General features: G+C 34.9%; 2 protein-coding genes across 2 annotated transcripts; one reads left to right on the plus strand and one right to left on the minus strand.

Moving 5' to 3' along the window:
* The first annotated feature begins 607 nt into the window (after positions 1-607).
* LOC107787621 (3-ketoacyl-CoA synthase 20) lies at positions 608-3,609 on the plus strand. The gene is made up of 2 exons (XM_016609217.2): positions 608-1,566; positions 2,693-3,609. The coding sequence occupies exons 1-2, from the start codon at positions 775-777 to the stop codon at positions 3,470-3,472; spliced, it is 1,572 nt and encodes a 523-aa protein (XP_016464703.1). The 5' UTR covers positions 608-774; the 3' UTR covers positions 3,473-3,609.
* A 2,891-nt stretch (positions 3,610-6,500) lies between these two features.
* Positions 6,501-10,817, minus strand: LOC107787622 (armadillo repeat-containing protein LFR). Its single transcript, XM_016609218.2, has 8 exons — positions 10,540-10,817; positions 9,015-9,184; positions 8,769-8,911; positions 8,360-8,616; positions 7,478-7,583; positions 7,227-7,365; positions 7,004-7,131; positions 6,501-6,923 (listed from the first exon to the last, which is right to left on the minus strand). The coding sequence occupies exons 1-8, from the start codon at positions 10,727-10,729 to the stop codon at positions 6,668-6,670; spliced, it is 1,389 nt and encodes a 462-aa protein (XP_016464704.1). The 5' UTR covers positions 10,730-10,817; the 3' UTR covers positions 6,501-6,667.
* Between the last annotated feature and the right edge of the window lie 2,539 nt (positions 10,818-13,356).

The following is a 13,356-nucleotide window of genomic DNA, read 5'->3' on the forward strand; positions in this document are numbered from 1 at the left end:
TTCAACTCCAACTTAAATTCTGCGAAACGCATGCTTCATGTTTCGTTGAACAAAAATATCAAGATAATTGAAAGAAAAATATGTGATGTAAGCTTATTGCAAAGCCTGCCAAGTGCTTACAGTCTTCAAACTCTAAAATAGCAAAGTTGGAAACAATAGAATGATTTCCTGTAATCCATGTATAGTTTGACTAGAAGAAAATTATCCTACAAAAGTTTTTTATGTTTTATTTATCAATCTCTGATAGAAAGAGTCTTATAACAAATTGATTTAAAATAATTTCTTATGATCAGTTACAATTACCAAAAAATTTTGGAGCAACGATAAAATTGTTTTCTTTTGATAAGTCACAAATTAAGTATAACAAACCGAGTCGATCAAATTGCAATCACATATATACAAGAAAAACTTATACACGCAATCTTAATATATAATATAGTAGTAATAATATTATAATATTTTTCCCAACTGGCAAATTGAATGCCACATGAGTCTAGACTCTAGAGCATATAATTAAAAGTTCGTTGGGGTAGTTGCACCCGCCCTCCCCCTCTTTTGCTGCTCATGCACCCTTTAAGTTAACGTACCAATTCACCATTTTCCTTCCCAATACATCTAAAACTCTTTCTTATTCAACCTCTATATCAATTTTTCTCACTTGGGTATCTTTTTATTTTCATCTAAAAATCCCAAAAAAAAAATTACTTCTCTTTTCAAAGTGTATTTGATTTGAGGGTACGTCTCTATTTTGATTCTTGACTGAAAATTTTAATAATGGGTGATGAGAAAATTAAGAATCTTGTGAACACTGAAGCGGGACGAGTTTCGGTTGAGGCTAAAAGTGAAAGAAGAAATAACAATCTTCCTAATTTTCTTCTATCAGTTAGGCTCAAATATGTGAAACTTGGTTACCATTATTTGATTAGCAATGCTATGTATGTGTGTTTGGTACCTATTTTGGGTGTGCTTTCAGTTCATCTTATGACTATTTCTGTGGAAGATTTAGTCCAATTATGGGATAAGTTGAAATTCAATCTTGTCACAGTAATTTTTTGCTCTGCTCTAGTGGTATTTTTAGGTACACTTTATTTTATGACAAGGCCTAGGAAAGTGTACTTAGTGGATTTTTCATGTTACAAACCTAAGCCAAATGTTATGTGTCCTAAGGAAATTTTTATGGAAAGGTCAAAACAAGCCGGAATTTTCACTGAGGAGAATTTAGCGTTTCAAAAGAAGATATTAGAGAGATCAGGATTGGGACAAAAGACATATTTTCCGGAGGCGCTTTTGAGAGTGCCTGCAGAGCCTAATATGGCCGAGGCGAGGAAAGAAGCTGAAATGGTGATGTTTGGTGCCATTGATGAATTGTTGGCGAAAACTGGAGTGAAAGCTAAGGATATTGGGATTCTTGTTGTGAATTGCAGCTTGTTTAATCCAACTCCTTCACTTTCTGCTATGATTGTTAACCATTACAAGCTGAGGGGAAATGTTATGAGCTATAATCTTGGTGGTATGGGCTGCAGTGCTGGACTCATTTCTATTGACCTTGCCAAACAACTATTACAGGTTTGTTTCCTTTTTGACTTAATCAGCTACTTGTTATGTTCTTCCGTTTTGGATTTAAGTTATATACACTGACAGTGTAAAGAACTGATAGCGTAAGGACTTCTTTTTATATTGTCAGTGAATCTTAGTTTATAATAGTAGGTAAGTTACTAGATTACTGACAGTGCATAGAACTTAAACTCTTCTTTTTTTTGTCTCACTTGTACTTTTGAGTTTGATAATGGTTGTTCTACATCCTCTTCTTCACTCATTTCACCTTGTTAATCACTATAGGGAAGGAGATCATGTGATATTGTATCCGGTCCCGAATATCAGTCGTTTTTGACAAACTGAATTCGTTTCAAAATCTTTGACGTTTTCAAAAAAGAACAAGTAATTCGTTACCTTTTTTTTGCTAAATCTACCCTTAATATGATTACGACTATTAAATATTTTTCTTAAGAGGTATTCAAAAATTTTAAAAGATAAATAATATATGCAGGTGGAAACGGAGGCAGACGTAGCCTAAGATATATGAGTTCAATTGAACTCATAACTTTCGATACAGAGTATGTATATATATATATATGCATAAAAACCTATTAAAATTTAACAAATGTTAAATATGAACCCATAGTTAAGTTGTTCCAGCTCCGGGGAAAAGATTCATCTTCCAAGTTTGAACCCATTAAATTTAAATCTTGAATTAAAGGAAAGTACTATAATCTTTAGTGGAAATTGGTTTCCAAGAATTAATGTACTAGTATAGTTAGTTCAAGTGGAATGAACACATTAATGTTCAATGTTTGCTAACTGCCAGTTTTTTATGCTTGTCCCACTCCTCAAAAAGTGTTTTTCTCTCATATGGGAAGTTGAAGTTAGCTACTTATGACAGAAGAGTAACAAACATTAATTGTATGCAAACATAAAACTTCTTTATAACAGTCTCGTTTGTTCTGATATTTTTTTTTTTGTTGTAGTGAAGACATACATTATAACATAACATAAAAATCGGTGCCGAAAAAAACTTGATAAAGTAAATGGCTGTTATATAGAGATATTGTTATATGACTGTACTCCATTTGTATATATCAAATATTAATACTTCTAAGACTAACTATCTAATTTTGTCAATGTTGTATATCAGGTCAATCCTAATTCATATGCACTTGTAGTGAGTATGGAAAACATAACACTCAATTGGTACTTTGGCAACAATAGATCAATGCTCGTCTCAAATTGCATATTCAGAATGGGAGGTGCTGCAATTCTGCTATCAAACAGATCATCAGATCGTCGTCGTTCAAAATACCAGCTAATTCACACAGTACGTACACACAAAGGCGCCGATGACAGGAGCTATGGCTGCGTTTTCCAGGAGGAGGACGAGAATAAGGAGGTCGGTGTTGCCCTATCGAAGGACCTAATGGCCGTTGCAGGGGAAGCGTTAAAAACCAACATCACTACCCTCGGGCCATTAGTCCTACCTATGTCCGAGCAACTTTTATTTTTCATGATATTAGTCGCGAGAAAAATCTTTAAGATGAAAATCAAGCCTTATATACCGGATTTCAAGTTGGCATTCGAGCACTTCTGCATACACGCGGGAGGAAGGGCCGTGCTGGATGAGCTCGAGAAGAATCTCGAGCTCAGCCAGTGGCATATGGAACCATCAAGAATGACACTTTATAGGTTTGGTAACACTTCAAGTAGTTCTTTGTGGTATGAATTGGCTTATTCTGAAGCTAAAGGGAGAATAAGAAAGGGAGATAGAACATGGCAAATTGCATTTGGCTCAGGATTTAAGTGTAATAGTGCTGTTTGGCAAGCTTTGAGGACTATTAATCCTGCTAAAGAGAAGAATCCTTGGATGGATGAGATTGATGATTTCCCAGTTGAAGTGCCTAGAATTGTGACAATTAGTTGATTCTTGAAAAATGTTTTTATTTTTTACCAAGCAAAAGTTATCTTAAGTATATCATTCTTTGTTACCTAAAAGATTTCCTTGTACAATGCTGTTTAATTATTTATAAAAGTAATACCACAGTTTCTGTTTTTTGTCAATATTTCTTCTTGATGATTCTTTAGTTTGGAATGCAAATTGGACAAAGTAAATTCTTTATTTTTTTAATTATTTTTTTTTTAACCGTGGTGTCCGAGCCAGCTTGCACGCACCTCGACTAATTCCACGGGATACCTGTCACATCCCACCAGCAACAGGTACCAAATAACTCTATCCACCAAGGCTTGGATTGATGAGAAGAAATCACCTAATATTTGCCTCCGTTGGGATTTGAACCTAAGACCTCATGATTCTCACCCATTATTAAGCTATGTATTCCGAATTTTGCTCAAACCTTATTCTTATTTTGCTTCTTGTTGCTACTGCAAGTCTTGACTTCTCCACTATCATTTTTTCTTTCTGTGATTGTTGGAATTATGCTTTCCTTGAGCTGAAAGTCTATCGAGAATATGTTCTCTACCTTCACAAAGATAGGGGACTAGGAGTAATGTATGCATATATACTACCCTCCACAGACCTCCACTTGTAAGATTTTACTGGGTATGTTATTATTGTTGTAGGTTAGAAACAACTTTGATTTGTAATTTAAACCTTTTTTTAAATAATAAAAAAAAATTATCTATACATATATGGTTTGAGATGAAAAACAATAAAAGCGGCCACATGATTTCACGAGTGGATTACAAAACTTTCATCATTGAAACATACTCTCCCATTTTTACACGAAACGCTTTCCCATTTTATCCTCAATGATATGACTTATTGAAATTTATTGATATAAAGTTCATGGGGAAAAAAATGAAAAACACATGAAACTCTTACTACAGTCGTTTAAAAGGATAATTTTTTTAGTTTGCATATATTTGACTTACATATCAAGTCTTTACTAATTTCGTAAATATCGTGTCCAGTCGAATACATACACATAAAATACGGGATGTGGGTTGTCCAACAATATCACTAGCTGTATAGTGTATATGTGGTTTACTGCCAAGTGACCCTAGAACTTGTATTAAATCTCAAGTAATAAATGCATCAAGTGGAGGTGACGTGCAGATAGCTGAGCAAGATGGAACCAGCTGTTTGTATGCTGAAGGGGGAGCTGACAAGAAAGGCCTCATACAGGGGCGGCTACAGTATCGGGTTCATCTAAATCTAGTATTTTCTTCGCAGAGCAAAGATTTTTATATGAAAACTCACAAAAATCTCAAGTGAAGGTACAGATGAACATGCAAATAGCTGAGCAAAATGGAACCAACTGTTTGTATGCCTGAGATGAGAAGGGGAAGGTAACAAGAAGGTGGTCATATCCAACACCGACTACATCCGAATTTATGCGTAGCATAGATTTTTATGTGAAAATTCACAGAAAATTCATCAAGTATTACATCTAAACTCATAAATTTAAAACTATAATGACTATAATGCTAAGAACCTTAAAGATCGAACCAATCAAGTAAAAATCCCGGATCCGCCTTTAAGGAAATAGCTGCAGTAAGAGTGGGATTTTTTTTTTTTTTTTTTTCTTTTTTAGGGGGGGGGTGTTTATCTGAAGTGACAGGTAGTGTAACCCACGTTGTAAACTTGCTGTAGTCAGATAATTTGCTACATATTCAGAGGCAACTTCATTATCACTTTAGGGAGTCACTCTCAAGTATACCTGTAATTTTTTATTTATTTTTTGATTTATCAATCTTTTAGCAATTTCTCATGGCTTGTGGGCTTGTTGGCTAGCATACTTGACAGAGGTATAGTATAGATACAAAATCACTTTAGTAGTAAGCAATTTAATCGAAAAAATTTAAGTTATGCATATATAGGGTCTGGGGCGGAGCTACAGTAGTGAGTGCGGGTTCGGGCGAACCCAGTGACTTTTTCCGGAACCCTGTATTTGTATTGAAATATTTACTAACTCTATAAATATATACTGCCGAACCCAGTAACAAAAGGGGTCTTGGTTCAATGGTAAGGGCTGTGGGTTCGCTGAGAAAGATGGGGGTTCGATTTTCGCTTAAAGCAGTGTTTTATTTTAAAATTTAGAACTCACACACTTCAATTCCTAACTCCGCCTCTGTGTAAGGGAAAATATAGTCTCACAAATTCTTTACAGTACGAAAGAGACTACTTCAGTTTCATTCAGTCCTAACATGGCGTCTTGAACTTCATATCTCAGCATTTAGCCCCTAATTCGTGCACCTTTTTTATTTTCACATCGGAGAATCCCCTGCAGACTTCTCGTACAATGTCAGCTGGAGAAATCTGGTGTATAAGCCCACACTTGTATTATCCTTCCAACTTAAATACCGCGACAAGGATCAAGCCATAACAAGTGTCTTAACCAACACACCATGGGTAACGTCCTTGCTACTGAACCAAAGCCCTAGGACTAGCCCATAATTAGTGAACTTGCTTTAGTAAAAATAGCACGGGCTAGCCAATTTTCGGACTGGTAATTGAAAAATAGCCAGCGTTTGCAAAGTCATTGAAAAATAGTCACTATTTTACTGCAACACGGACCGGTCCAGCATAATATACTGGAGAATGGTGCACCTATGTATGAACTTCCAACATATTATGCTGGAACTCCAACACGCGGAAAATTCCATCATAATATACTGGAGATTGAAGCACTTGTGTATGAACTTCCAGCATATTATGTTGGACCAGTATATTATGCTGGAGTTCCAGTATATTACTGAAGATCCAGTATATTACTTGAGATCCAATATATTATGCTGGAACTCCAGTATATTATGCTGGAATATTTTCCAGATTTTGAACAGTGTTTTCGTTCAAATTTCTCTTTACATGAAAAGTGGCTAAATTTCGATTACTTTTGAAACTGTGGCTATTTTTCAATTACCACTTGTAAATCTGGTTATTTTTGAATTTCTCAAAGAACTACCGCCAAGAACTATAATTCTATAACATATGCTAAAGGGTTTTGCATTTAAGAGCTAACTAGAGGGAGACATGCAATACAACACGTTAATTAGTGCTTAGAGAAACAAAAAGGCATGTTTACCTAATAAATATTCAAGTTGAATAATATTTACAGCAGGATGTCAGCAGAAATCCACCCACGACAGCACTCTGGGTTTACATGCCCCAGATACCACAAGCTGATGCGACTTTGTTGCTTGGCCGTGACGTTAGTTCATATAATATCCTTGCAAATATGTCCGAGTACCTTGCATCCCCAAAGAGCATCTCTGCAAAAGCATTTTCATACACCAGTAAGAGGGGCTTGTTCTGTGGCTCCAGCACGAGGCTTTCCAAAATAGTTGCTGCTTTCCTACAAACTTCTGGTGTTGGATGCGGCATCTTAATCACTTTCAACAGTCGATCAATTGCCCTGAAGTTACATGAATAATTCATTCAGATACAAAAATAAAAGTAGTATGTCGCCTAAAACTAGGTCAAATTCTCTCTTACCATCGTTCACTGGCCAGCTTCAAACGACAGTCCATATTTATTTCTGTAAGGTTATATAATGCACCTACAGCAGCTGCTTGCGCATCAGTAGGTGGTAGGCTCATTATATCGACTAAACGTTTATATATCTGCATGTCGCACGAATTGGGTTTAGTGAGTTTTCTGAACATTCACAAGTTACAGATGGAAATATAGTATTGCAGTTGTCAAAAGGAATATCAACCTGTGAAGCAAAAGGAAGTAGGAAAGGTTCATTGTCGGGATTTATTATAAGACGACCAATTAGTTCAGCAGCGCCAGCGTGCCATGCCTTCACAGCAGATCCCAGCATTCCCATGAGAGCCTGGACTGCACGTTTCTCCCTGGATCAGGAAACAAACAACTCACTTTAGAACATACCGTTACAGAAAAAAGTCGCCACTCGTATTAGACCTAATAATACAAAAGCAAACAACTGTCCAGCCAAATGCTTACGTCATTTTGATAAAAGAAGGTTTTGAGGAGCTAAAGATCCGAAGATTCAGCAATAGAGCCAAATTCACTACAGTCTCGAGGGCATTTGTGACAAGTTCCTCATCCTCTGTCAAATAAGAAGTCCAAAATCAGAATAGGTAGATAGGAACATGTTTTAAATGGATATGAGTCAAGAAAACATTTTAAGCAAGAACATCTGACATTCAGGCATAACAAATCACATATTTATTCTTCTATCTTCTTCACAAAATAGGACCAAGTAACTTTTTTTTGATAAGTAATAGGACCAAATAATTTGTCCGTTTTACGTTTTTAAGGATTATTTGTTTTATATATTTTTTGGTGGAAGGGCATGACATGCAACATAAACAACACTGTAAAAAAAATATAGAATAGGGCAAGACGGAATTTTAAGACTAAGAAACAACTAAAAATGGCCTTGCAAGTAGACTAAGTCAATGTATTCGACACTCCAACAGAGTCCACGCCATTTCATTAGATTATGCTAGGCAAGCACATGAATCTTAAATTGACGCTTCCCATCGAAAAGCATATTTAAGCCACATAAGTCATAAACTTCACCACTATGAGAAGTTTGGAATGTGCTCAATATTTAGGGAGGTATCCAAGGAATAACATCATAAACAAGAGAGAATTTCCTCTACAGCTATAGGAACTTCCTCAGCAGGTAAATATTTGTCTAACAAGTCAAATAAAGGCACCATTAATGATCAACATTCTTCTCGATTATAACCAGGAAGACAGGATTACAAGATATAGTAAATGTCTTAGATAAGGAGAACATAATACAAAACGCCACGTGATAGATGACAAGCAAACACAGAAAAACTTGAAACATCAAGTCTAAACCTATTTCCTCACCCGTAACATAATCTTCAAGACATTGAAATATGGTTTCCAAGCAATGCCTATGCTGCGCCATGATGACTTCATTATCTGGCATGTTAGAGAAGTTGCGGATAATGTTTGAAGCAGCAACAGCACACAGCTGCTTCTCAGCCCGCCCCTCCTCATCCAAATTAAATAGGCCATCTTCTTCAAAACTCCAGGCTCCAGGGCGAGTCTTCGTAGTACTCTTATGAACAAATGCCTCTTTGTTGGAAGATCCAGATCCAGCACTGTGGTCAAGGATAAATGGATTAAGTAACGCAACGCAATTAGATATAGGCTAGGAATTCTGCAATGCAGATCTCGTGCATCGGAAAACTAAGATTTAAAACCAAAGGCAACCAGAAGAAGATGGAGGGGGCGAAGGCGCATGCTGAATTACCTAGGATGGGTTAAGGGATTATTTGAGTTCAAGGCCTCATATTCATTTCCAAATCCAGTAACAGCTGAATTTGCACCCAAAAGTCGAACACGTGGTGTCTTGACGAGCACCCTCGGTAAGGCTATATCACGCCAGTCATCTATCTGTTGAACAAATCATTTCCATCACTACGACAATAAATAGGGATAAACGAATAAAAAGTTACTTATGAACCGCAGGTTGCACGGCAGACATTCAGAAACATACAACTTGAAGTAGAGCATCAAGCAACCCAGGAATTTTCGCAAGAGGGGTTGCATCTTTTCGGACTTCATCTTTCTCTTTAAATGATAGCAAAGTGAGAGTGTTTAATGCCCATGTCAGCTCACTCTTCAATCCACTTTGAAGTGCTAGAACAATCCTTTTATTATTCTGTTCTGTAAAGAATAACAAAAGATTGGTAACCAAATGATAATCATAAGTAGCTGGAAAGTGCAACATTTTATCCACATCCTCAACTTCTAAAAATGCCTGTATTAATTCCTCAAATTCAACAGGTCAATTAATTTTTCCAAAATGCCTTCAATTTACATGAATCATGTTTCATCTTACACCAGTGGTACCTTATGTAGATCAGAAAATACTTTAATTTACTTACCTTGGATTGACCAAATTGTTGGACTGTTACTGTTAGAGTACTACTTCCTCCGGCCCATTTTAGTTGTCATAATTGGTCCAAAATATTTGTCATTTTAGAAAAAAAGATATAATTAATTAATTTTTTTCTATTTTACCCTTAGTATGAATTGTTATTGAAAGTAAAAAACATTGATTAAAGATATAAATAAGGGTATAAAAGATGAACCAAAAATATTATTTATATAAAATAATAGGGAATATTAAAAAGATAAACATGATAGCTATATTAAAAAAATCTAACTACTATTTAATATTTACTAAAAGGGATTTCCTAGAGGAGTAACAACCTGAAGAACCCAGCTTTGAATTCCATCTACAACAGTTGGTGTAAACTGTGTTATTAAAGGCAAAAGGCATAGAAAGCTTTAAAATTTATTATAGCAGGTTAGAAGCCGGCTACGGGTTCGGCCATAACCAGTAGCTTTTGCTCAAACAATGTATTTGTATTAAGAAATTCATTAAATATGAACAAATATTAAGTTTAGAACCCAGTTATTAATACTTGAAGTCATCATTCTAAAATCCAGAACTCATAAATGTGATATGTTACTTACCCTATTATTGGTTACCAATTACTGTGTTTTTTTTTTTTTGAAATTGGTTGTCAATCGATGCCTTATTAAATGGAGTTACCTGCAATTACTTATTAAATGCTTCAATAGTGCCAAACCCTGAGAAGACTATTCCAAGGTCCATCTTCCGTCATACATAACGCAATTCACAGTACAAAAGCTCACTCCCTCCGTCCTATTTTAACTGTTATTTTAGCTCTTTTCACGCTCATTAACAAAACAATAAAATACAAGATATATTTACTAAGTTACCCCTATTAAATGTAGTTTGAGAATTGAGCAGTATTAAAAAGAGTACTACACTTCTTTAATATCAAGGGCATAGTTGAAAACAATTAACAAATAATTCCTAAAGTGAAAATTGTTTTGGGGTAATTTTTTGAATAAAAGTGACTGCTAATTTGGGACGCAGGGAGTAATAATTTACTTCAAATTACACTTGTAAAATCATTCTAAAGCTATCAATTTAAGGACAACACATTCAAAATTCAGTACAATACACATATGATAAAGGCACTAACCAGCGAAGGCATAGTGAACATGAAGGGAAGGGCCGAGGAGGGTTGGGGGAGCTACCGAGTCGGCGGCAGCACAGGAGGCGGCAGATGCAGCGGCAGCGTTGCTGCCTCCACTACCGACCGGACGGCCTCTCTTTGCTACCGGAGTGGCGGAGCCACCGGCTGCTCCGCCTCCGCTCTGTCTCTTCTGCATCTTTTCCCGCTTCTTTCTCTCCTATCTGCTATGCACAAAAACCACTGTGAAGGGAATTAGAGAGTGTCGGAGAATAAATGCTGAAATAATGGGTTGGGTTTTCAGATAGAGATGTTTGCACAAATAGCCCTCCGATTTACTATTTACTTTTCTTAATTAGTATACATTGATTAAATACTAATTACATCTATTTATACATATTAGTCTTAGGGTACGCACGTTGCGCGTGTACCCTATATGGATGAGCATAATTTTTAAGAATTATACATATATTATTAATCAGTATGTTTGAGTTATTAAATATTAACTAAAAATAATAAAAGTTTTTGAAAATGATATATATCGATTTTATTTAGGTGGCTAGCCATTTGAGCTGGTATAACTATTACTGTAGTAATTATAGTTATAAAACATAGGCAAAAAAAATATGAACTAATAAGATCCATAATTGATATGAGTTAGAACACCTTGCAAAAAAGAAATTTAGATATCGTATATATTTACAAAGCAAAAGACTTAGAGTCTGAGAACCTAAATATCCTTAACTATTGAAGGGGTGTCGCCTAATATTACCGACTTTAATAATAGTTAGTTCTCACTTGGACTTTACCGTTTAATTTTAGATTATTTTTATATTTGCAAAAAAAAAAAATTATATTACATAATCCAAATAAGAAAAAGTTTTATACAGGATATTTAATATGAGAATCTTTTATATATTCAGATAATGAAGAATTTAATGCACAAAATTTAGTTGTTTTAAACTCCTAAATATTAGAAAAAAAAGCTTAATCTCAAGCAATCATATTCAAAAGAAAATAGAATAAGCAGATCTAAGTTGTAATCCCATGTTTTGTGAAATAAAGTATTGGAAAGAAATACTAATAGTTTAAATGATCTAAGAAATTTAAAACATTATTTTTTGAACCGAAGGATCGTAAAAATCTTTTAACTAAAGTGGTAGAATCATAGTTTACCTTGTCCTAACTCCTAAAGTATTGGTTCATGATAACTGAATCACTAAACAAATTAGTTGTGATATCTAATTATAGAGCACAATCGTTCTAACTCTAAACAAAAATAAAAAAATAAAAAAATACACAAATAGCAATAATCTCAAAATTTAGAATTACGTGTAAATTAAAGCTCATTAATTTAAAAGGTAAATGATTTATAAAAAGTAAATCGTATTTGAACTTAAAGTCCTAAATATTAGGATTTCTTATATAGTTCAAGTAAGGGAAGATTTATTTAATAAAGTTATAGTTTTTTTAAAAAAATTCTAAATATTAGTTAAATGACTGTTTTGTCTAATGTGAATTATATTTTTAAAGGGTAAAAAATGCGAACGGCATTTCGCTAAGAGTCTTCGTATTTTTAATATAGTATAGATATTATGCATACCATGATTATTTTTAATTTAAGCAATTGGGTTAGCGGCTATTTTGATTATTCTTTCATAGAACACAATATTGACCCATTATTGGTAAATAAACCCATGGATGTAGGGGATAGTGCACAAATAGCCGTTTTTAGGACCGAATATTCGAAATTCATAAAGTGTTTAAAGTTTAATCACCTAAAAGTCAACTTCAGCTTATCGAATATGAAGTTAAGCTTAGTCAAAGCCTAACTTCAAACTTGTTATGAGCATTCTGAAAAGCTTACTGAACTTTAAATATGTTTACCACAAAAACGGATAGAGTTGAATTTGTACGTAATTCTAAGGATATGTGGTATATTTTAATACAAATCGTAAGGATAAATAGAAATATCAAGTATAGATTGCAAAGAATGCAAAATAGACAAGGTTGTAAAGAAGATGAATTTTAGAACTATACAAGTGAAATCAAATTAAAAAGCTTGAAAGAACAATTCTTCACTATAGGAAAATATGGTGCTTGAATTACATTGTTAGCAAAAACTTGCCCTCTACAGAAATGATAACCATCCCCTTTATAGTAGAGGGATCTTACTTTCGATATAATTAAAAATATGTAGTGGGAGACCCATGATAAATCAGCTTTTCCACAATTCCTGCCAAGATTCTCTCCTCTATTGGGATTGCAACGGCTCTTGTCTATAAGCCCGATATTAACTCGAGTTTTCGGTCTTGACTCGAGCTCTCGATCTTGACTTGAGCTCGATTCTGACTCGGACCTTTGAATTGATTCGGGATCAATATTGGTCGGTCCCTGGATCATAAGCTCGACAACTTTACTTTGCATCATAGTTCGATTTGGGTTCGAGCTTGATTATAATATCGAGCTCGACATTGATCGCCCCCTCGGACTCGAAGCTTGTTTGTACCATCTTCGGAACCCATCTCGAAGTCTTACTTCGATCGATTATGTTTCGAACTCGATCAATCATACGAAGGTCGAAATCTATTTCGACCGAATACAAAATAGTTTTTAAAAACTAGGCATATTTAAATAGGAGTAAACAAGCTATCTAGATTATAAGCTGACGTTTACATTGGGCTCGACCATGATAGACGTGATAGCTGTCACGTCGATTTAGTCTTTCAAGGTATTTAATGCATGTCAGACGGTGGTCGGCCACCGCTGATACTGAACCGCCATTGCTTAAACCTATAAATAACCCTTCATTTTCTCATTTATCAC

Source organism: Nicotiana tabacum, chromosome 14 (genome assembly GCF_000715075.1).
Source record: "Nicotiana tabacum cultivar K326 chromosome 14, ASM71507v2, whole genome shotgun sequence".
Classification (NCBI taxonomy): Eukaryota; Viridiplantae; Streptophyta; class Magnoliopsida; order Solanales; family Solanaceae; genus Nicotiana; species Nicotiana tabacum.

What these genes read in the sequence shown, in the direction of transcription:
- LOC107787621 (XM_016609217.2), top strand. Translation starts at nt 775, where the DNA reads ATGGGTGATGAGAAAATTAAGAATCTTGTGAACACTGAAGCGGGACGA. An exon ending in TTGCCAAACAACTATTACAG is followed by an intron (nt 1,567 to 2,692) that starts GTTTGTTTCCTT and finishes GTTGTATATCAG; the next exon opens with GTCAATCCTAATTCATATGC.
- LOC107787622 (XM_016609218.2), bottom strand. Translation starts at nt 10,729, where the DNA reads ATGCAGAAGAGACAGAGCGGAGGCGGAGCAGCCGGTGGCTCCGCCACT. An exon ending in TTGATGCTCTACTTCAAGTT is followed by an intron (nt 8,912 to 9,014) that starts GTATGTTTCTGA and finishes TTTGTTCAACAG; the next exon opens with ATAGATGACTGGCGTGATAT. An exon ending in CCTTCTTTTATCAAAATGAC is followed by an intron (nt 7,366 to 7,477) that starts GTAAGCATTTGG and finishes TTCCTGATCCAG; the next exon opens with GGAGAAACGTGCAGTCCAGG.